This window comes from Myotis daubentonii, chromosome 3 (genome assembly GCF_963259705.1).
Source record: "Myotis daubentonii chromosome 3, mMyoDau2.1, whole genome shotgun sequence".
NCBI lineage: Eukaryota > Metazoa > Chordata > Mammalia > Chiroptera > Vespertilionidae > Myotis > Myotis daubentonii.
Window position 1 is genome coordinate 16,522,147 of NC_081842.1, and position 23,220 is coordinate 16,545,366.

Below are 23,220 nucleotides of genomic sequence, written 5' to 3' on the forward strand. Positions count from 1 at the left end.
AGCCTGGGTGAGCACACTGAAATTGATTTCAAATTGCCAAGCTGAGAAAATGTATTTCTGAGTGTGTGGTTGATATGCCATTCTTTTTATCCCAAGCACTTAGCGGTCATTCCATTCCCAAGTAACTGTTGACAACATACCCCTATATTATAGCTTAACAACTCAAGGCCATGCTTTTATTATTTTATTTTATTTTTTAAACTAGGGGCCCGGTGCACGAAATTCGTGCACTGGGTGTGGGGCGGGGGGAGTGTCCCTCAGCCCAGCCTGCCCCCTCTCACATACTGGGAGCCCTCAGGTGTTGACCCCCATCACCCTCCAATCGCAGGATCGGCCCCTTGCCCAGGCCTGATGCCTCCGCCAGAGGTGTCAGGCTTGGACAGGGGACCCCCATCTTCCCCCGATCACTGGCTCTGGCCCCCGCCCAGGCCTGAGGCCCCTGGCCCAGGAATCATGCCTGGGCAGGGGACCCCCATCTCCCTCTGATCGCTTGCTCCACCCCCCACCCAGGCCTGATGCCTCGGCCAGAGGAGTTGACCCTCATCACCCTCCGATCACCAATCACCGGATCGGCCCTTTGACCAGGCCTGAGGCCTCCGGCAGAGGTGTCAGGCCTGGGCAGGGGACCCCCAGCTCCCCGCGGTTGCAGGCTCCGCCCCTGCCCAGGCCTAACGCCTCTGGCTGAGGCGTCCGGCCGGGGCAGCGGGGACCCGCAGCTGCAGCGGCCCCGCGATCGTGGGCTCTGCTTTAGGCCCAGGCAAGGGACCCCTAGCTCCCGGGACTGCCAGCTTTGACCATGCCCAGCTCCCATCGCTGGCTCCACCCCTACTTCCTGCTATCACTGGCCAGGGCGGCAAAGGCGCCTGATTCTCCAATCATGGCTGGGGGGCAGGGCAAAGGCGGCCCCAGGGCCGCCTTTGCCCTGCCCCCCAGCTCTTAGCTCCCCCCTGGGTTTCCGATCACTGTCAGTGGCAGGGGGCTTCTTCCTGCTTTCCCTTTCGCCTCCCTGCATTGTGCCTACATATGCAAATTAACCGCCATCTTGTTGGCAGTTAACTGCCAATCTTAGTTGGCAGTTAATTTGCATATAGCCCTGATTAGCCAATGAAAAGGGTATCGTCGTACGCCAATTACCATTTTTCTCTTTTATTAGTTTAGATTCTTTATTGTTTAAAGTATTACATATGAATCCTTTTTCCTCCATTGACCTCTCCCCGCTCATTCCCACTTCCCCCCCAGCATATGCCCTCACCCCCCTACTGAATGTGTCCATGGGTTATGCTTATATACATGCTTACAAATCCTTTGGTTGATCTCTCATTTCCCCTCCCCTCTCACAATTCCCCCTACCAGCCCCCCTGAGGTTGAATGGTCTGTTCGATGCTTCTGTGTCTCTGGATCTATTTTAGTTCATCAATTTATGTTGTTCATTACATTCCACACTAAAGGAATGTAAATGCAATATTTGTCCATGGGGGAGGGGGGCTCCCTCAGCCTGGTCTGTGCCCTCTCATAGTCTTGGACCCCTCGGGGGATGTCCACCTGCTGGCTTAGGCCTGAGGGGATAGGGCCTAAGCTGTCAGTCAGATATTCTTCTCACAGTCTGGGACCCCTCACTCCTTACCACCCACCTGCAGTGGAGGTGGGAGAGGCTCCCGCCACCACAGCTGCGCTTGCCAGCCATGAGCCCAGCTTCTGGCTGAGCGGTGCTCCCCCTGTGGGAGCGCACTGACCACCAGGGGGCAGCTCCTGTGCTGAGCATAATAGTAACAGGTCAATCCCCTGTTTAGTCGATTTGCATATTAGGGTTTTATTATATAGGATATGAATGAGATGATGTGATATTTATCTTTCTCTGACTGACTTATTTCACTTAGCATAATGCTCTCCAGGTCCATCCATGCTGTTGCAAATGGTTAGAAGTTCCTTCTTTTATGCAGCAGTGTAGTAGTCCATTGTGTAGATGTAATGGAATACTACGTCGCTGTAAAAAAGAAGGAACTCTTAACCATTTAATGTACTCATCTGTTGATGGGCACTTTGGTTGTTTCCAAATCTTTACTATTATAAATTGTGCTGCTATGAACATAGGGGTGCATATGTCCTTTCTGACTGGTGTTTCTGTTTTCTTGGGATATATTTCTAGAAATGGGAGTACTGGGTCAAATGGGAGCTCCATTTTTAATTTTCTGAGGAAACTCCATACTGTTTTCCACAGAGGCTGCTTTTGAAAGTTAAGCGCACATGAGTATAATAAACATAGTGGATCTTCCTGAATCGTCAATTTACACTACAACAAAATAATCAAATTGTGGATATGGGATTAAGTAATGCATGCAAATATTTTTCAAAGTCAAGCATTTTGATTAACTTCGCATTTTTATGCAAACACTTTTGTGTTAACTTAGAAGTGCCCATTCACTCACTTCTATTGATGGGATTATTTATATGGAAAAGTTGAACAAGCACTGATTTAAAGTGTTGGTCTTCTCAGAGGCTCTCAAAGACCGTCCAATCATAGTGCCCAGATAAATTAAAGACGATTTCCTCATACACCTTCTTGATGTCCCTATTGCATTTCTCCCATATAGATTAATTCCAAAGTTATTTTTCTATAATTCACCAATCTGAACTTTTCTAATAGGGGGACCTGGTTATTTCTTCCCCATGTCACGGGCACTTAACACCATACCAAATTAATCATGAGCACTCAACAAAATGTTTATAACATACAAAGACCACACTCCAGTGGCAGAATTTCTTCTCTTGTAAATTGGATGGCATCAATATTTGGGGGCTAGGTCTTTAGACTCATACTCTGCAGAAAGTGTCTTTCCTGCCCATCGCCCTCCTTTCAGATTTCCTTGTATCTTATTCATGCTTCCATGCCGTTCTCTTTCACAAGACCTACTTGCCAGAGGCTTTGCTGTTAAAAGACAAATGATGAGTTTATTCACTTTTACATATGACTGTTTGGCCAGTTTATGGAAATTAATATTTATAGACGTATAAGACGGTTTCAGTAGAAGCCAATGGATTTTCATAAGGAATTATTGTCTATAAATGTATTGAATGTGCTCTAGAAAAATCCAGCCTTTAAAAATCATTAGGAAACTTTTTTTTCTTTCAACTTCAGACCTGATTCTTTTATGTAGGCAAACTCTGTCACTCTAGATACTCATGTATTAACCTGGCACCCAAATTTGCTTAAAAGTTTCTGATGCTCAGGCAGAATGGCAGAGGCATAGAAAGCATTAGGTATAATCTCTATGTTTTCAGGGCTTACAACCCATTTAGGGAGAAGGAGACACGATAGTATTTATTGAGCATTTACTATACACCAGTCACTGTAACACATGAAAGTTACTCGTTTCCTTTTTATTGCAAACCTTTATGGAAAATATTATTATATCAGAGGTCACTGAGACACGGAGAAGGCTAGTAAATATGGAGTCAGAACTAACTCTCATGCTGACTCTGGAGCCCCTCCTCTTAACCACCACCGGCTGCTGTCTTCCTGGAGGCAACAGGTATGTGCTTTCCTCTGGATGCACGGTCTGAGTCTCCTTCTAGTCAAGGAGACTTTAAGAATCTGATGAACGTTTATAAAGTCTGTACAGACACAAACATGCTACACCATTTCCAGAAGTTTGTGTGTATCTCTGGAGCGTGGTAATGGAGCTCAGGACATAAGTCTCTGGACTATGTAGACTAGTGCAATACCATTAGAAAGCCTGAGGATCCAACACAGTACAACCATCCAGGGTGCCACTGAACCACAATCAGACCCAACCAGAAGCCATTGTCCAAAACCAGTCCCATTGTTATGCAAAAGAAAGCCAGAAAGAGAGAGTTAGATGGGTTTGAAGCAAAGTTTCTAGGATAGTCACATCTTTTAAGCGAGTAGACACTTATGGACTATAAAGATTTTCAATATTGGAGTTATTTGGGTTATACAGTTATATAAAAGTCATGGTGGGGGGGAGTCTAAATCAATGTAGTTCTTTGTGAGAAAATTCTAGAAAAATGACATGCAACATTTTTGAGGCAAAGAGCAAGATGTGAATCAACACTTGTCTGTGATGTTCTTTCTTTTATATTCTATTGAAATCTTCATTCATGCATCACTTTCTTTACTAAGTTCTATGTGATAAGCACAGAATTTTCAATAGTTCATAAGGGGATCTTTCTTTAGAACTCAATAAGGTGCTTTGTCTCTAACCTGCAAGTGTGATACTGTTCAGAAACCTAAATCAGATACCCAGTTCAAATTATCAAACAAAAATGCTAAACCTTTAGTTTTAACCTAGTTCCTCTCCCATGAAAGTTTAATATTTTAGATATTCTGTATATCTGTTTATACATTATATGCATATCTTGGCTTCATACATTTAAAAATTCAGATTTTTCCCCCCTGAGAAACAAATTTTACCCCTTGAGAAGCAATATCATCCCCATTGTGAACGTATATGTTAAATACAGTCATATAAATTTAAAAACAAATTTCATATAACAACAATTTTAGTAAATCATCATATGAGTACTTTCTATATCCCAAGCACTATTCTAACTCTTCAGAATCATAAGTCTGGAAAAATATTCCTTACATAGGTTAAAGTCAAGACAAAAATGATAAAATCAATATGCAATAGAAATAATATAATCAATGTAAGCCAATATTACAAAATCAACATAAAGTAGAAAAAATCCTTAAGTCACCACATATTATCTTGAGGTCCTACAGTTACTAGTATATGGATAGAAAATCAAAGAAGTACTCTTGTTTCTATTATTATGACAGAATTTAGCCCCTGTTAGCGTAGCATGTTTCTTAAACAAATTTTTTTTTCAGTAAAGAATGCATATATTTATGTGTACATGGTGTAGCTAAGTAATTAAAAATTAAAATGTAGTTTTTTCAAGCCATAAACATGTATAATAATTTGTTTTTCTAATGCTTAGAAGAAGAGTCATTTAAAATAAAATTAATTAATCCTATGATCAATGTTTTTAGTTACCTCAGTGGTATTAGATAGATTGATAGTAGATTGGTAGATCAATAGGTGGATGGATGGATAGATGAATGGATGGATAAACAGATATGTACTTTCATTTTCTTTTGTAGCTTCTCTCTCAGAAAGTAATCCTGGCACAATTAGAATTTTTTCCAACCAAGTTACTGCCACCTTTCTTATAGAATCAGATGAAAATGATTATATTGGCTTTCATGCAACATACAGTGCATTTAACAGCAGAGAAGTTAATAGTAAGTATTATTTATTCTTTAGCCTTCACATGTCCAGATACTTTAATATTGTAATGGAATTTTAAAAGTTGCAGAACCTAAAATTTTAGAACAAGATTGTAATCTGTTTTATTAGACAAGTTTTTAATGAATCTCTCTTATGTATACCTCTCTCTACTTAATACTTAAAAAGGAATGAACAATTAGAAGATAGTTAATATTCTTCAAAAGAATCAGATAACCAATTTGAGGGAAAATATGAATCAATAAAATAATTAAATTTTATATACTGCAAGAATTCAAAGTAAAGTTTTTAAATTAGCATAAAAGTAATTCTGTGGATGCTCTACACTAACTTCTTTTTTTACTAGAATACCAAGGTTAGTAATAGGGAGAAAGCAAAATATGGGACAAAGTTTATGTAGGTAAGCCAGTGGAGGTAAGATGTAAAATTAAAAACCAAGAAGCTTATCTTTGCTAATGTTTTAATGAAGTATAAGAAAGATATTATTCTAAAACAGTTGGCAAAAAAAGCTGGATTTTCTAATTAAAGGGAGTGAAACAGAGTTAAGATAAATTAAAAAGGAAGATTTTGTGCATGCCACTTAATTATAACCTCTATAAGCTTAGATTATTTTCAATGCAATCTGTTACAACTAGTCACATGTAGACTAAACTTGAAATGTTTTCTTTTTTTAATTCACAGATTATGAGAAAATTAACTGTAATTTTGAAGATGGCTTTTGTTTCTGGATGCAGGATCTAAATGATGATGATGAATGGGAAAGGGTTCAGGGAAATACCTTTCCTCCTTTCACTGGACCAGATTTTGACCACACTTTTGGCAATGCTTCAGGTACAATTCATATTTCATTCATAAACCAAAAGGAAAGTTATGTGTGTTGTTTACTAGCATAAAATGTAAGACAGTCTTTTCAGATTTGCATTTGTTTATAAATCATAAACTAATCAATGCATTTAAATGAAAATGGTTATCAAATATTCAGGCAAATAAAAATGGGTGTTTCAGAAATATATTATTTTCCCTATATATGCACAAGATGTTGAAAAGTGCACAAAGGCCATTAGAGACAAGGAGACGGGTTGTCACCCTAGATTTGGCCCCTATTATCAATTAAGTGGACTTGGGTGAGGTCATTAACTTTTCTGAACTTTGGTCTACTTTGCTTTAACTTTATTTTCTGATTGTTCATTGTTAGTGATAGAAATACAATTCATTTTTATATTATCTTGTACCATATGGACTTGTTGAACTTATTATTAGCTGTAATAGTTATTAAGAATGCCTTAGAATTTTTAATGTGGAATATCATGCTATCTTAAAATAGAGACAGATTTACTTATGAGAAGCTGTTTCAATCCTTTCATGCTGTTATAATGAAGACCACTAGTTGATTGACTTAAACAACAAACATTTATTTTTTACAGTTTTGGGGTTTGGAAGTCCAAGGTCAGGGTGCCAGCATGGTAGGGTTCTCATGAGAACGCTTTTTCTGAGAGAGAGAGAGAGAGAGAGAGAGAGAGAGAGAGAGAGAGAAGGGAGGAAGGAAGGAAGGAAGGAAGGAAGGAAGGAAGGAAGGAAGGAAGGAAGGAAGGAAGGAAAGAAGGGAGGGAGGAAGGAAGGAAGGAAGGAAGGAAGGAAGGAAGGAAGGAAGGAAGGAAGGAAGGAAGGAAGGAAGGAAGAAAGAAAGAAAGAAAGAAAGAAAGAAAGAAAGAAAGAAAGAAAGAAAGAAAGAAAGAAAGAAAGAAAGAAAGAAAGAAAGAAAGAAAGAAAGAAAGAAAGAAAGGGAGAAAGGGAGAAAGGGAGAAAGGGGGAAAGGCAAGACAAGCTCTCTCCCTGTCTCTTTCCGTAAGACACTAATCCCACTATGAAGGTTCCAACCTAAAGACTTAATTACCTCCTAAAGGCCCCCTCTCCAAATACCATCATATTGGGGATTAGGATTTCAACACATAAATTGGGGTGGCGAGGGAGCAGGGGATACAATCATTCACTCCATAGCCGAAGGACTAGGGAAGGGCTCATTCTAAAGAAGTGTTGTGATTTGTAAGTACACTTTTCATGTGAATGTGATATTAGAATTGGATTTCCAGTGGAAACATTAACATTGGAGATAATAATATTTGATTGATAAAACCAGAAATCACAGGGATTATCATGAGATAAGGAACTCATAGTAGAAAGACTACCCATGAAAACCTTGGAAGTGTGTCCTCATAATACCAAATGTAATCACTGAATAGAAAGTTACAAATCTAGAGGTAATGTAGATCTTAACAAGTAAGGAAAATTACAAAAAAGATGGAAATCTGTGCATTTAGATAATTTTCTTAGACAAAAATCCATCCTACAATATGATTTGTGTGTAGGTTACTGATTAGAGTATGATTCAACTTAAAAAAGTACAAAAGTCTTCCTCTAACCATGCATTAATCTAGGCATCAAGGACACAGATTATGTATCACTACTTTTAAGAAGTCTGTCCAGCCCTGGCTGATTTGGCTCAGTGGATAGAGCATCGGCCTACAGATTGAAGGGGTCCCAGGTTCCATTCCAGCCAAGGGCACATGCCCAGGTTGTGGGGTCAATCCCTTCCAGTAGGGGATGTGAAGGAGACAGCCAATAGACTCTCTCTCATCACTGATGTTTCTATCTCTCTATCCCTCTCCTTTCCTCTCTGAAATCAATAAAAATATATATATTTTTTAAAAATCTGTCCAGAACCTCCAAGTTAAAACCCTCCTTTCTGTTAAGTATTATAAACACCTCTTTTGTTTTTCTGATAACATGGCATTATATTTGCTTTCTTATTTGTTTCTCTTCACCACAGTGTTCTTTTCAGGAGCAAGAATATTGTCTCTTTTTTAATCTTTTAATTCTCAGTACATTTTCAGGACCTGAATCTAATTAATATACATATAAAATAATATTTGAATATATAAATGAATGTAGAACTTTGACTCAATAAATCATTTCTTAATTAGTGAGTTATTGACTAAATGAAATTGCTTATAACATAAAAAGGATCTGCGCATATGTGCATTATAATTGATTATCATACCCACTTCTTTTACAAAGAACAATATTCTCCTTTTTATAACCTGAAAAGTAAATGGCTGATTTAATGGCAAATGTGAATTCCATCTAGTAAGAGGACACCAAAGAATTAATTTTCTTTCAGGGTAGAAACATACCTGACTAATCCGTACCCTTTAAACAATGGCATCCCTAGAATAACACAATACGGTACTTCACACTACTTCAACTTGATCAAAATATTTCTTGGTAGAAAGTAATTACTTTTCATCTATTTCCATGCTCATCACTAAAAAGCCCCATTCAAGTTCTCCATCTCCTTTATTCAAGAAGGATCTGTTGAGCCCCGGGCCCTATTCAGGCTCTCAAAATATATCTGTGAACAAGATAAACCAGCTTTTCTGCTGTCATGGAACAGATTCTAGCAAGGAAAATGAGAAAATAAGCCATATGCATGACATCTGACTACATTTTGGGAGCGTATTAAATGTGAATGAGTGCTCTGGGACAATATACAGTTTGGTAAGGGCAGGGGGAAGGCAGGTGTTGAGGTGCGATGTTGCAAATTAAAATAGGGTGATCACGTGAGGGCTCATGGAAAAAGTGATATTTGAATCAAAACTTTAAGGGATTGGAGGAATTAGAAATATAGATTATTCCAGACAGAGGGACCAAAGCAGGGCAAAGGGAGCATGCCTGACCTGTTAGAAGAAAAGGCAGGAGGCCACCAGCAGGCTAGAGTAATGCAAATAGACAGAGCCAGTAGGCTTCAGATAAAATGGGTCTTCTATGGCTTTGGCTTTTTTTTTTCTCAGTGAAATGGGAAGCTATGGAAGGTTCTTGAGCATAGGGGTGACAGGATTCACACTGACTGGTAGAATAGTTTGAAGGGCAAGAATGATGTCATGGAGACTCGAGGAAGGCTATTGCCTGAGCCCAAGAGGAGAACATGGGATTGTCAGATGAGTGGGAGCAGATGTGGCTAGAAGGTCAGAGTCTGTATAAAATCTGAAAGTTAAGTGATCCTGCTAAGTGAGTTACCAGTGTGGACCTACGAACAAAAGAATATATACTCTGCATAGATGGCCAATCCCAATAAACCAAATATGTTTAATATTAAAAATTATGACATTCATAGTCTTAATTAATCTTCTTTGAATAAGTTATTTCTCAGGGCTCGATTCTCCGTGGATGCATTTGTCATCTACACAGCTTCGAAGACTAACTCTGAAGTGATAATCACCCCAACCCTCTAAAGAAGACTGACCTAAAACAGTCAAATAATTGGACCACTTTTTCCCTTTACTGTAATAAAAAAAAAAAGTCTCTCCCCCACTTGAACAGGAGTAGTTAGAGGAAAGTGCAGAAAGCATTTACTGTCTAGCTATTCACAGTGACAGGCGCCTTTTATGTAGTTGAAATCTTTGATGTTCAAATTATCATTTTTCTACTTTTATGTCATCAGAATAAGAGATAAAACAATTTCACTGATGTTTGAAGACTGTAAGTATATTACAGGAGAGACATGGTGTGGCTTGCCAACAGATTAAATAACTGAAGAAACAAGATGAAACTGACCAAAGCGAAGCAGGTCGAATGTCAGGTAGAGGTTTTAAATAGTCGGGTCAGAAATGAACTCTCGGGAGAAAGTCGTGTAGCGGGAGTTATTTAAAGGGAGACCAGTGGGAGCAGTTCAGAGCCCACAGAGGCGGCCGTGTAATGAGAATGGATGATAGGGCTCCATAGGTCTCCAACGCTCAGACCAGCGGTTTTCTAATCTACCAGTCATTTCCTCTCCGCCCCACCCCACCCCACCGGGGCATTTTTCTTCCAACCTGCTTTTTATGTCAAAACATCTACCTCTGAAGTGGAAGAGAATTCAGCCTCTCCTGCTGAGTGTTCCCCTTCTCCTGGCAGGGGTTTTTGTTCTCTGCCTCCCCTTCAGATGACAGGAAAGTCTGAATGGAGCAGATAACCTTTGCATTGACATTGCTTTGGGGAAGCACTTGGAAGCCCTTCGCTTTTTGAGTTTCTGTGAGGCACTCTCCCCTGGTGGAGCCCCAGCTCCTGAATCTCTGCACTAAAGGCTCAGCGTGCCTCTGAACCTCTCAGAAGCAAAGGGCATTGATGGAGATTCTGGGCAGCAGCTCGGGGGGGCTCAGAAGTCGCCCATTTGTTCAGAACAATTAAAGACAATGAGGTTAGTAACGTTGAAAATTTCCGAAGTGTAGAGGTCACTGAAGAAGACAGACTTGGTTGGCCTTTGTCAATGAAACCACAGTTGTTTCTGGTGTTTGGAGGTTCGCATAGTGTAGTAGGAAAGATCATTACACTAGGGACCCTGAAGTCTTAGCGAGGTTTAAGTCTCAGCTCTGTCATTTCAGCAAGTTACCTGTCTTCTCTTCTCAGCTCTCTCATCGGGACAGTGGGGCTGATGGTAATAGACCCTGACTTCAGAGGCATGTTATGAGCATTAAACTGATTATTATGTTTTAAAAACAGAAAAATGGCTGGCACATGAAATGTGCTATATAATTTTTGGTATTATGATGATTTTCTTTTCACGCCACAAGGACTCAACAGACACATATTGGCTGTGGTATTGTTCTAAGTGGTGTGCTGGGGAGGAAAATATTATATTGTTGAATTTTCAAAAATAATTTAAATCATTTAGATATCTGCATTTCATTTAGCATATAAACGTTTTTATAAAATAACTGGTTATTTTTTATAAAATACTTCTGCTTTCAAAGTAATTATCTTTATTTCCTTATGTTTTCTGTGATGTTGAATTTTAGAAAATCATATTACTTTTTAATATGAATAGAATCTAAATTTGGATCATTCTCCGACCTAAAACTTTCCATATTTATCTACTGGGTTGAGTTGGTTTTACATATGCACTCACAACTTACAAAGCGACTTATATCAGCCTATTTTCTTCTTGAGAAGAATTTTTAAATTTCCAGAAAGTTCTCCTATCTCTTGAGTTGCTGCTGTCTCTACATCAGCTTCAGCATGTATCCCGTGCTTTTTTCTCTTTAATTGGTATCCTGAGTGGGGGAAGACTAAGGTCAGTTCATGGACAAATTAGCAGAAAAGAGAGAAGGATGTTATAAGAGAAACCTAAAGCCTCAAGAAAGAGGTTCACTGTGTGCTTAAATTGACAAAAGGCATTCAACTTTCTGGGTTTTAAGATGACTCCGTTAATTCCAAGAGCTCCCAAAGACATTTAAGAAAGTTGAAGGATTTTAAAAGAAATTATCATGTGAGTATATAAATTCTCATATAGTAATGAAAAATGTCTATTTAATCATTCCTTTGTGTAGTACTTCAATAAATTTAAAAATGAAAAATCAAGTCAAATTAGTGTAGTATGAATCTACATGGTGTAACGTTAAAGAACATTCAGCTAATCCATATAAAAAAATTCAAAAATTTACCAAAAGTCGCCCTAGCTAGTTTGGCTCAGTGGATAGAGCATTAGCCCATGGATTGAAGGATCCCAAGTTCAATTCCAGTTAGTTACAGACTCCTTCCCTGGTTGGAGCCAGTGTGGGAGGCAACCAATCAATGTGTCTCTCTCACATTGATATTTCTCTGTCTCTCCCCCTCCCTTCCACACTTTCTAAAAATCAATGGGAAAATATACTCAGGTGAAGATTAACATTAAAAAATGTTACCAAATATCTTTCCTTTTCATAAAGTTTTAGCAAATTTAAAAAGTCACATTTAGACATAAACATACACAAGTTTTAAGTGACATCAGAGAAGTACACTTGTAACTGAGAATCTAAAAAAGGAGTGGCCACATCTAATTCCAAAGACCGAGAGAGGCCTTCTGAAGGAGATAGTAATCTGATTTAAATTACCTCAAAAATTGACAGGTACAATTGGAAAAAAAAGCAAAAGAATAGGAAAACAAGAAAAAAAGTTATAAAATTTTGGGATCTTGACAATTAAAATAATCTAATTTTGTAGAAGTGCTTCATGTAAGTACGTGAATTATAAGAACTATGACTAGAAAATTATATTGAAGTGCAAAATTCATAAGGTACTACAGTCTACATGATTATGTTTTATCTGGATAATGATATAAAACTCATAACATCATGATATCTAAATCACACAAAGAAACTAATGTATTACTGCTTAATAAGTAAACAATAAATTCAAAATATTTCAAATTTGACAATTGGCTATGAATATAGCTATACATAAGTAAGAGCACAATGTGTGTTTATGTCATATAATTTCAGCTAACTAGAAATATTTCTGAATTGGCTAGCCATTTCAGTGCTTATTTTTGGCATTCAGTGGTATTTCAATTATTTTCTCCTAACTATACACTAAGCAACTAAAAGTAAGGTCAACACAAAAGGAATTTGGAGTTGGGCATTTGGAGAGTGAATTCTTGAGTATCTCCTCCGTATTTATACTACTTTTGTTAATAAGTTAAATAATTAAGCACTGACTATGGATAAAACAAAAATAAGTACTCATGAAATATTACAGCATTATATACAGTAAAATATAAATAATGTGTTAATAATACAAAATGTTAAATATTCATTCTTTTATATTTTGTAATCTAAATCCAAAGCATACAACTATATTATATTTATTAATATATTTGCCTAGAATTACACCTTGATAAAATACTTATTTGTCTCACTGTTCTAAATATACTCTGATATATGTATTCGTAGTTCTACCAGCATTTTTCTTCATGCCTTGTCCTTTTTATGTGTGTTATAAATAAATGTCAATTTTATATATCACATTGCCTATAAAAAATTATGTTGGAAAGCACAAGAGAGAAGATGCTTGATTTCAAATAAACACTAAATTTTAGTACTCTATAAAGAACTAGAGGCCCGGTGCATGAAATTCGTGAACTCACAGTGATCCTTCAGTCCAGCCTGTGCCCTCTCGCAGTCCAGGAGCCTTCAGGGGATGTTCAACTGCCGGCTTAGGCCCGCTTTCCAGGCCTAAGCCAGCAGTCAGACATCCTTAGTGCTGCTGCTCGCCAGCCATGAGCATCTGCCCCCTGGCAGTCAGGGCGCATCATAGTGACCTGTCATTCTGCCGTCCGGTTGATTTGCATATTAGCCTTTTATTATATAGGGTTACATTTTAATAAAATTAGATTTATTTACTACTTCATTTGTTTTATATTTTGTTACATGATTCTTATTTTCTGTCATAATGTCTGAACTGCAAACTAAGAATTAAACTATTTAAACTCCCCTAAAAAATTTTTCAAGTTATTCTTACCCCAAAAACTCTTTCCACACTTCATATGACTAAAATCATTGGTTGGAATAATAAATTTCAGATCTGAGAGTCCTTTTTTCAGTAAGCTGAGCTATTTAGAAAACTTTTATGTGGATTAGCATGCTATCTGCTTCTCTGTGATCTGATTAGTTATCATTCAAAGGAATATGGAAGATGAAACCATTATAAAATTAGGTAATTTCTTATTTAGAAAAATACAGTACAGTCAATGGACTACAAATCTGATGGTCTTCGAAACTCTTGACTTTGTCTTCAAATCTGTAAATACTTGCATGTATCAGGAGTTATTCCACTGGTATCTCTAAATGATCTCATGGACTGACGGTCTCTAAGGAGTGAAATAATTAAAACATCTAATCATCTAATAAATGGGAAATAAGAGGTATCTGGACGTGATAATATGATAAAACAATCACATCGAGCCAATCAATAAGACAGACTTTGATATGCTCTTGGTAGTGCTCCAGTGCGAGGCTCTTGTTTTATAAATTGGAAGGTCCCGAGTTGAGAAGTGACTTTCCTAAATAACTATTTGTTATGCCAGAGACGGTGCCTTTTGGGTTTCAGTCTAATGTCCTTTATGCTCTACCTACATATATTTCCTTAGATTTTCACTTTAAAGTTGTTCTTTTCTGTTTATGAATATCTCATGTAATGAAAATACACATATTTAAGTGAAGAAAAACTTTTTTTGTTGGTTTTACAGGATTTTACATTTCCACTCCAACTGGACCAGGAGGGAGACAAGAAAGAGTAGGACTTTTAAGCCTCCCTTTGGACCCCACTTTGGAACCAGTCTGCCTGAGTTTCTGGTATGCTGCGGCCCCATGTTAAATGCCATATTATTTAATGAGTAACATTGCCTTTCTCATGTTGCCAGGCTCAGATTTCTCTAGGATGTTATCCCAAGTGTCGATGAATTTGCCATTACTTTTCCAATTGATAAAGAAGTAAGATGTTGGGAGACTCCCCACCCCTTCTCCATCAACTCCCTCACAAGGGGAAAGGGGGTATTTCAAAGACAGTTACGGATTTAGAAGAACCCATAAATGCCTTTATTCTAATGTTGTAGGAATCCAGTCATTTTTGCTTGTTTCCAAACTAGGTATCACATGTATGGCGAAAATGTCTATAAATTAAGCATTAATATCAGCAGTGACCAAAACATGGAGAAGATCGTTTTCCAAAAGGAAGGAAATTATGGAAATAACTGGAATTATGGACAAGTAACAATAAATGAAACCGTGGAATTTAAGGTTGGCAAAAATTTTGTGTTTTAAAATCATTTATTTGTATTATAAAGGTGATGTAATTATAGCTTATGGTGACATAATGAAAAACAATTTATTTTCTAAACATAGCAAAGACACTTTCCTAATCCATCTTCTATTTTTAATCTTTGAATGCCTCTATTTTTATTTATTCATTGACTTATTAAAAACCACTTAATGGGGAACAATTCACTTCAGGATAATACTACTTATAAAGAGCCATACAATCCATCGAAACTTTGTAGGATATTTCAGCTTTTTTCAGCAATATCCTAGCACAAGCTAACTGTATCCTGCTATGACCCTGCCTAATTAGACTTGCAACTTTTTACAAATACCACCCATATCAGCCATGCATTTTTCTGGGGAATATCCTTTCCTATTAGCACATCCACACCTGTCAGTATCCATCCACCCTGCCTCACTCTGACTTCATCTGCATTTCCTTTAAAAACAAATTCTATGAGCTGTGTCATTGGGAATTCTCCAATCATTTATTTCACATTAGGGTGAGTTAATTTTTCAGATAACAGCTTAATGCGTTCTCTTCCTAAGGGCATTTGTAATTAAAATATAGGTTGATATAGGCTAACAGTTTGACCAAAGTAACAATGTTTTAATTGGGCAACTTCAGACAAGAGAGTGTAACTTTTAGAAGATGTTTTTTTGGATCGACGCTGTCCCTGGAAGCCTTCAGTTTTCTCCTGTGACTTTGTATAAAGTGGGCGATAATCAATGACCCTCACCTGTGTTTCTTCCAGCTTTCTTTCTTTTTTCCTTTTTTTTTTTTTTTTTTTGGATTCTCTCCTTCCATTCTGAGAAGTTTTTCCTCTCTCTATCTTTAGTGGCTTTATGATAATTCAGGGAAGGGTAAAGGAAATGGAACCTCAAGGGAACACAGAAACTAGCAGAAGCAGGGACGTAAGCACTGCAGTGGCCAGCTTTGGATCCAACTCACTGAGCATGTTTTTTAAAGTAATAAAACTGGAACCACTTTTTCAAAGGTAGTTCATCAAGCAGGGTGACAGCGTGAAATTCTACAAATATTGTCACCTTGGTCTTGGCACTTTGTTGTGACATGTTGAACAAATCATGTATGTGTCTTTGAAATTCAGCTTGCACAAACATGAAAGGGGAAAAAATCATCTTGATTTGGAATAGCACCAGCCATGAAGTAGGTGGAATGAATGAACAAATGCGTGAATAGATGACTGTATAATAATATTGGGAAAATGAAATAAGATAAAGGATAAAGTATGTACCTTGCATAGCAATTGGCATATAACAGATATTCAGTTATATTCATTTATTTCATATGGACCTTTCTCTCCAGTCTAGTTCTGTGTCCTTCGGGCATCACCCTCACACAGTATCTCACACCTTTTTGGGTAAACTACAACCAGTATCAACTGGCCCTAAATGATCAAATTATACTCATATTTTCCCCTGCCCCCCTCTTCCGAATGTCAGTGATCGAATCAGTGTATCTTCTCTGCAGGGCTTATATGCTCTGAGAAGGAAGACAGCTACTTGGATATCTAATATTGTTGGAGGAAGAATCCGGAAGAAGTTTGCTTCCCCCTGTTGGACATTGTATATATAATACAGAATACAGTGGAGTAGGACAGCATAGAGAGAGAAAGAGAGAGAGAGAGAGAGAGAGAGAGAGAGAGACAGAAACTGTGGCAATGTTGCCTAACTCAGAAGGGAGACACTATTGAAAATTTAGACCAGCGTGAACACAGAGTAAGGGAGCTGGGTGCAAATGAAACACCTTGAAAAACATGATCCACCATCGTTTCCCTGTGCAGCAACCTGTTCTCAGATATTTGGAGATGGCAGTATTGGTTCTGCAGAAAATATTGGGCCATTAAGAAGAACCAAGTCAGAGAATGCTGGAGTGGAATCCTTTCATATGCCTCTCTGAATTACAGGTGTCCTTTAGTGCTTTTAAAAACAAGCTCCTGAGTGATATCGCGTTGGATGACATTAGCCTAACACATGGGATTTGCAATGTCAGTCTTTATCCAGAGCCAACTTTGGTTCCAACTCCTCCACCAGAACTTCCTAGTAAGTAACCTTCATGTGTATTTTCCCTAATTAAGTCATTAATATTTTCAGGAAGATCTTTCTTTGGCTTTTTTTTTTATCTTGTTCTAATATTTTTTCACTGGAGATCTAAGACCTTACAATATAAGTAAAGTGGAAGCCAGCAAAATATTACATATTATATACATGAAACCATAATTAAAATCACTCGGTACATTGTTGTGCCTCACCTTTTTGAGACATTTTTGTTTTTGAAAATAATGAAGGGGTTATACATAAATTCCTTAATATTTCAAACACTCATTCAAATTTTATAAATATCTACTATGGACAAAGTACCATATAAGAAATGTGAGGTGTAGCAATAACCATTGATACATGGAAAAATAAACATATAATTCATATAAATAAAAATTAAAAGCAAAAACAAATTATAATTATTAAAATCACTGCTGGTTTGAAAAATAATTCTTATGGGTACCAAGTATTAGCAATATCTTGCTATTTTGATATTAGAATCATTTAAAACAATGGATTTCTTTTGTAATCCTTTCTGCCAGCATTTTCTTCTGTTCATCAGTAAGTCGTCAAGAAGAAAACAGTTTTAGGTGGGAGCAACATAGTCGTAAGCTTGATATTTTTAAAGTAACAAATCTCTTTATCTAAAGTAGGAAATTTGAGGTCATTTTTGTACATAATATTATATACAGAAATACAAATTTAAATATTATTTCCCATTTTAAAACTTCATACAAGCCATACTGTCCTCATATCTATTCCAGTCAAAAGAGAGAAAGAAATACCTCAATGTCAAGGAGCTAAGATATCCCTGCATATTTTAACAATAGGGAAGTTTAACTTATCTGATTTTAACATATAAACTTCTGAATTTTCCCAGAGAATACTCGTTCCAGTTTCCAAATGGTTCACTGCAGGGCAATATTTAGCACAGCAGAAAATGTTAATTACCATCAAATGCATTCCGAACAATTTCATTCTAATGCCATTTGCAATTGGTTCGGTGAAATTCTGATTTGAACAGAGCTTTCCTGGTTCCAGATCACTGATTTGTTTAAGCACAAATAAAAGGAAACCTTGGCTGACTGGCTAATAGCCTTTCTTTAGCTCTTATTGTGCATTTAAATAAGAAAGTAATCCCAGAAAAGTAACTGAGTAGAAAAAATCCGTTTCCTCCCATATTTTCAGGGATCCCCATTGTGCGCAGTTTGGGGACATGTAAGTCCCATTTTCATAATTGCAGGAATTCTTCCATTTTATGACTTCAGTTGCTCTATGATTGATTCTTGCCCTGTGACACTGGCACAAATTATTTAGTATATGTGCTGCCGAAGGGAGCACAACTGGCACAAATTATTTAAATGTGGGTATTGTATTGAGAACACTTTAAAAAGTAAACATGTCATTACACAAATATCATGCTAATTTGCAGCACAATTGGGATGACTCCTGACAAAACACCTACTAAATAGAATAGGTATATACAAAAAGAAATCCATATTTTAATCTGCTGACTTGTTTCTGTGACTGTTAAAAGTAATTAAGAGGGGCCTTTATTGGTTTGGTTCAGTGGATGGAGCATCAGCCTGCGGACTGAAGAGTCCTGGGTTTGATTCCAGTCAAGGGCATATGTCTTGGTTGCAGACACATCCCCAGTGGCGGGTGTGCAGGAGGCAGCTGATCGATGTTTCTCTCTCATCAATATTTCTGGCTCTCTATCTCTCTCCCTTCCTCTCTGTGGAAGATCAATGGAATATATTTGGTGGAAAAAAAGTAATTAAGGGGGGGGGGGGAACTATAGTTTTAGCTATTTTAATCGTCACCCTTTATTTCTACAGGTTTTGCTCTATTTGGCCACTATTAAGCCATTTTCCATTTCCAAAGACAAAACAAAGGTTTACTTGTAAAGTTTTAGAGGCATGGCATTATACTTAGAGCTAAATAATCTAATTTTGATTCTTCATGTAGAAATGAATCAGTACCTATCTACCTCTCTTATAATTGACTAGAGGCCCAGTACATAAAATTCATGTACGGATAGGGTCCGTAGTGGCTGCTGGCCAGGGCCTCCCTTCCCATATTTCAGCAGAACTACTTGCCTTTTGTATTATTATGTGACTTGATATTCAAACTCCTAGCAAATGCATATTAAGTTTACTCATATACTTTGGTATAAGTGTGTTTTGGGATACTTTATTTTTTTATTTTTTTACTTTTAAAATTAATAGCCTACTTGTTAGAGTTATTGGCTGTACTGCTATTACAAGTACAATATAAACCATAAGGAATGACAATTGAACTTTATTGTCATAAATTGAATACAAATATTACCATTACGGCTGGGCCCTAGAACCTGTTCATAGAAATATTTATTTTCATAAACTAAGCACAGATTTGGATGAGAAATTTTATATTGCAACTTTAACTTTCAAAATATTTCCTGCAATACTGTATGACTGTGTATTACTATGATAATGATGTTTATTTTACCAAACATTTTTAATTTGAACCCTCTTATTGTAAATGAAAGTTGGGCTGTCCACCTTTTCACCTGAGAGTAAATGTCTCTACATTGACACATATCTCATGCATGTCAGAGGCCCCTATTGGCATAGTAAGAAATTAATCAAAAGAACAGCTCCAAGAAAAAATAAATGGAAGAGTTTAACAAGTGTGGTGGAATTGAGTTCCCTGTACCAGACAGGCTGTTTAGCTCTTTCTCTGTATGGAGATGGTTTATCTAATAACACAGCATTACTGATCTCCAGAATTACATTTCATGAGTCTTTGGCTCCTCTACTAAGAAGCACAGGCTACATTTCCATTACAGCAACACCCCCATTAAAATAAACGGTGTCATCATATGTAGAATGGCTGAAAGTGCTTTTGTCAATTCTTTATAGTTATTTGTATTCAGGGTAATTGAAACTTGTTATCAAGTTAAGGATCAGAGATGTATCTCACCGGTTAGTTATTTGATATATTTGAAATGCATTTCAAAAAGTACTTCTTAAGTATTTTAAAGGAATGAATTTTCCAAGACTTCTGTTCAGTGGAGAAATGCTATCTAAATTGCCTGCCTTGACAGCTTAACAGCTACACTGGGCAACATTTGGGTTCTGGGTGTATGTTTATTTAAGTCCTACCTACTCATTGACATATAATGTACTGTTAAGTGTTTAGTTATGTGAAAATTCAATACAGTCTCTAAAATGTCAGCCAGGAGGAGTAGCTGATTTTGAAATTCTTCTATTCCCTGAAGAGAAAATAAGAATGATCATCAAAAACAACAAACAAAATAAAACAAAAACCCCACTAGCCACCATGGCTGAACTTGTGAAGTAGGAAAAACTGGTTTTTTCTAGTCTTTACTCTGCAGTGTTTTTTGTTGTTTGTTTGTTTGCTTGTTTTTATCTCTACAGTTACACTCTCTTCTCCCTGGGTTTCATTGTGAATTGAAGGAAATTCATGGCACTTAGATTCATTAAAATTAAGTGAATGGGAGTTAAGAGGTTGTAGTAGATTCTTCTACAGAAACCTTTGCATGACAATTATTCACAAAATCAAGGAGGGGAATGCCGCTGTGGTAGCATCGATTTCCTCAGCTTCTCTCTCACCCTTTCCAGGGGGAAACCTGTCCTTATTCCCATTATCACTCTTTCTATGTCTCAAATACCTTCTGTGTCCTGTGTACAGGGCTCTCCTCCCTTTGGATCTATTCATGATCGACCTTGATTGTTAGTGCTTTCATTTATGTTCCCTTCTTCCCTCCTTCTCTGTCTATACCCATCAAGAATATGTCATATACACATCAAGCGCTACTTATTGAGGCTCGGTCTAAACTCTGCCCGTGGCTCAGACCAGATGGTCAAAATGATTCAGAGTTTAATCAACCCAATAGGAGATAGGAACGTGCTGTGGGATGAACTTGTGATTAACTGAGTTGAAGTTTTGACTTTGACACTAAGTGAATGTACATAGCGTTAACTAGCAATTGAATACCTCAAATGCTCAAGTCATCCATTTAAAATAGAAACAGTAGTTACCTAATTTACAAGTATGCATTGAAAACCAATACTGAATATTCCAGGTAATTTGTAGGCAATTGTCATAAATTATGTCTGATTTTTAAAACAACCTTGAAAATCTCTAATATGTATGTATTTTATATATGAGAAAGCCAAGGCTTGAGCAGACAAATAACTAATTCAGAGAGACTATTTTATTTTATTTTTTAAATATATTTTCATTGATATCAGAGAGGAAGGGAGAGGGAGAGAGAGATAGAAACATCAATGATGAGAGAGAATCATTGATCAGCTGCCTTCTGCATGCCCCACGCCGGGGATCGAGCCTGCAACCCAGGCATGTGTCCTAGGTCAACGTTCAACCACTGAGCCACGCCAGTGTGAGAGATGATTTTAATCCACCAGCTCTAATACATCTTCCCAAATACCCATGTTCTTTCCCCAAGTGAGACAATGTTTATGGAAACATTTTGCAAAAGATAATTTTTGTAAGAAGTTTTATTATTCTTGCTAAGCTCATCTGGGTTCAGACAAACCTGGCCTAGGGGGGATGTAAGGTAGACCAGGTCCTGCCACCCTGCAGAACATGGTAGGTTGGCAATGATGCTACTCTCAAGCTACAGCCGCTGCCTCTCTGCCCCATCAGATACATCATGAACCCAAATCTAAGAGGCTTATTACAGACATATTCGGAAGATGCACATGACTTTCCAAGGATCTGCGTAAATAAGACAGATGATATATAAAAGATGGATGAAAAAAGAGGGAATGACTGAGGCATTGCCATAGGTGTAGAGATCTTTAATCATCCCTCCCGTAATCTGATTTCTATCTTATTGGGAGTAAATAATTCCCGTGGAGAGCCTGCTTTACTGATAAGAAAATATATACTTACCCTAGTTTTCCATATTTTTCAAATTAGGTTACTCTTATTCTTTTGATCGTAAATGTAACATGATAATAAAAATAAGAATTGGGATACTAACAGTAGTTTATGAATTGTTACATTAGAATTTTCTTCTAACAAGCAAGAAAATGACAATATAAGTATGCTAAGAATTATAAATTTAACCTACCTACTTAAGGCATCATACTTTTAAATGGAAATCTGGGCTCTCTTTTGCTAATAAATTTGCATTAAACTCAATCCTAATTTGTCTCCGGGACAGTGTTGGGTAACAGAATACTTTATGGCAATTATTAAGCAAGTGGAGTTTCAGTTTATCTCCCTTTTCTGACAGTCAAATGCCTCAATAAACAGGATGGTGAGGCTTCCCCTCTACACGCCCCCCCCCCCAAAAAAAAGGAGAAAAAAGAAAAATGGCAAGATTAATGATTTATGAGCCTCCTCATAAGAGAGTGGCAGATATAAGATTTGTTCCATTGTGAACATTTTCTTCTCTACTGCAGAGGACTGATACCTGACTCATGCAGTGTGTTTATAAAATACGTTCAGCAAAACTATTTCTTGCCCAAATAATTCTGGAAAATGCTATACACTATTATGCCCTCCACAAAGAACAGTGGAATATTTAAGGTTTTGTGACATTCTTCAGTAAAGAGACCTGTTTGCCTGTGTTTTTCCTATACTTAGTTGCAAGATTTTCCCATCCACATACTCTAAAATGTATCTGTCAAAACCAAGAAATGTAATTGGAAATTTTCTCGCAAATAGTATTATCTCCCTGCAATTAACATTACGTTACTAATGACTTTTCATCGTTTTCCTTTCCAGCGGACTGTGGAGGACCTTTTGAACTGTGGGAGCCAAATACAACATTTACTTCTATGAACTTCCCAAACAACTACCCTAATCAGGCTACCTGTGAGTCATCTCTTTTCCAGGCCATGGCAAACAACTGTACTGTATTTATCAAAGTGTCCCCTTGAGGCAGCAAAGTAGATTACAAAGGTGTTACATCTGGATACATCTACATTTATGAGATTGCTTAATATAATAACAACAAGAATAACAATAATACATTACTATTTTAAGCAATTATTTCAGGTGCTCTATTAGTGCTTAATATAATTTTTTCAGTCACTTCTCACAACAATTCTTTCAAGCAGGTGCTATCCTATATAATGAAAGGGTAATATGCAAATTGACCCTAACAGCAGAATGACTGGGAATGACTGGTCACTATGACACACACTGACCACCAGGGAACAGACGCTCAATGCAGGAGCTGCCCCCTGGTGGTCAGGTCGCTCTCACATGGGAGGAGCTCTGCTCAGGCACAAGCCAGGCTG

General features: G+C 37.4%; 1 protein-coding gene across 1 annotated transcript in view; it reads left to right on the forward strand.

Annotated features, from left to right (window-relative positions):
* Positions 1-23,220, forward strand: part of TMPRSS15 (transmembrane serine protease 15) — a 105,221-nt gene that overhangs the window by 37,949 nt on the left and 44,052 nt on the right. Inside the window, exons 10-15 of the mRNA XM_059686801.1 lie at positions 5,126-5,266; positions 5,952-6,101; positions 14,308-14,413; positions 14,707-14,857; positions 16,807-16,942; positions 22,703-22,792. Of these exons, the coding sequence (XP_059542784.1) occupies positions 5,126-5,266; positions 5,952-6,101; positions 14,308-14,413; positions 14,707-14,857; positions 16,807-16,942; positions 22,703-22,792 (774 nt within the window). The remainder of the gene's footprint in view (positions 1-5,125; positions 5,267-5,951; positions 6,102-14,307; positions 14,414-14,706; positions 14,858-16,806; positions 16,943-22,702; positions 22,793-23,220) is intronic.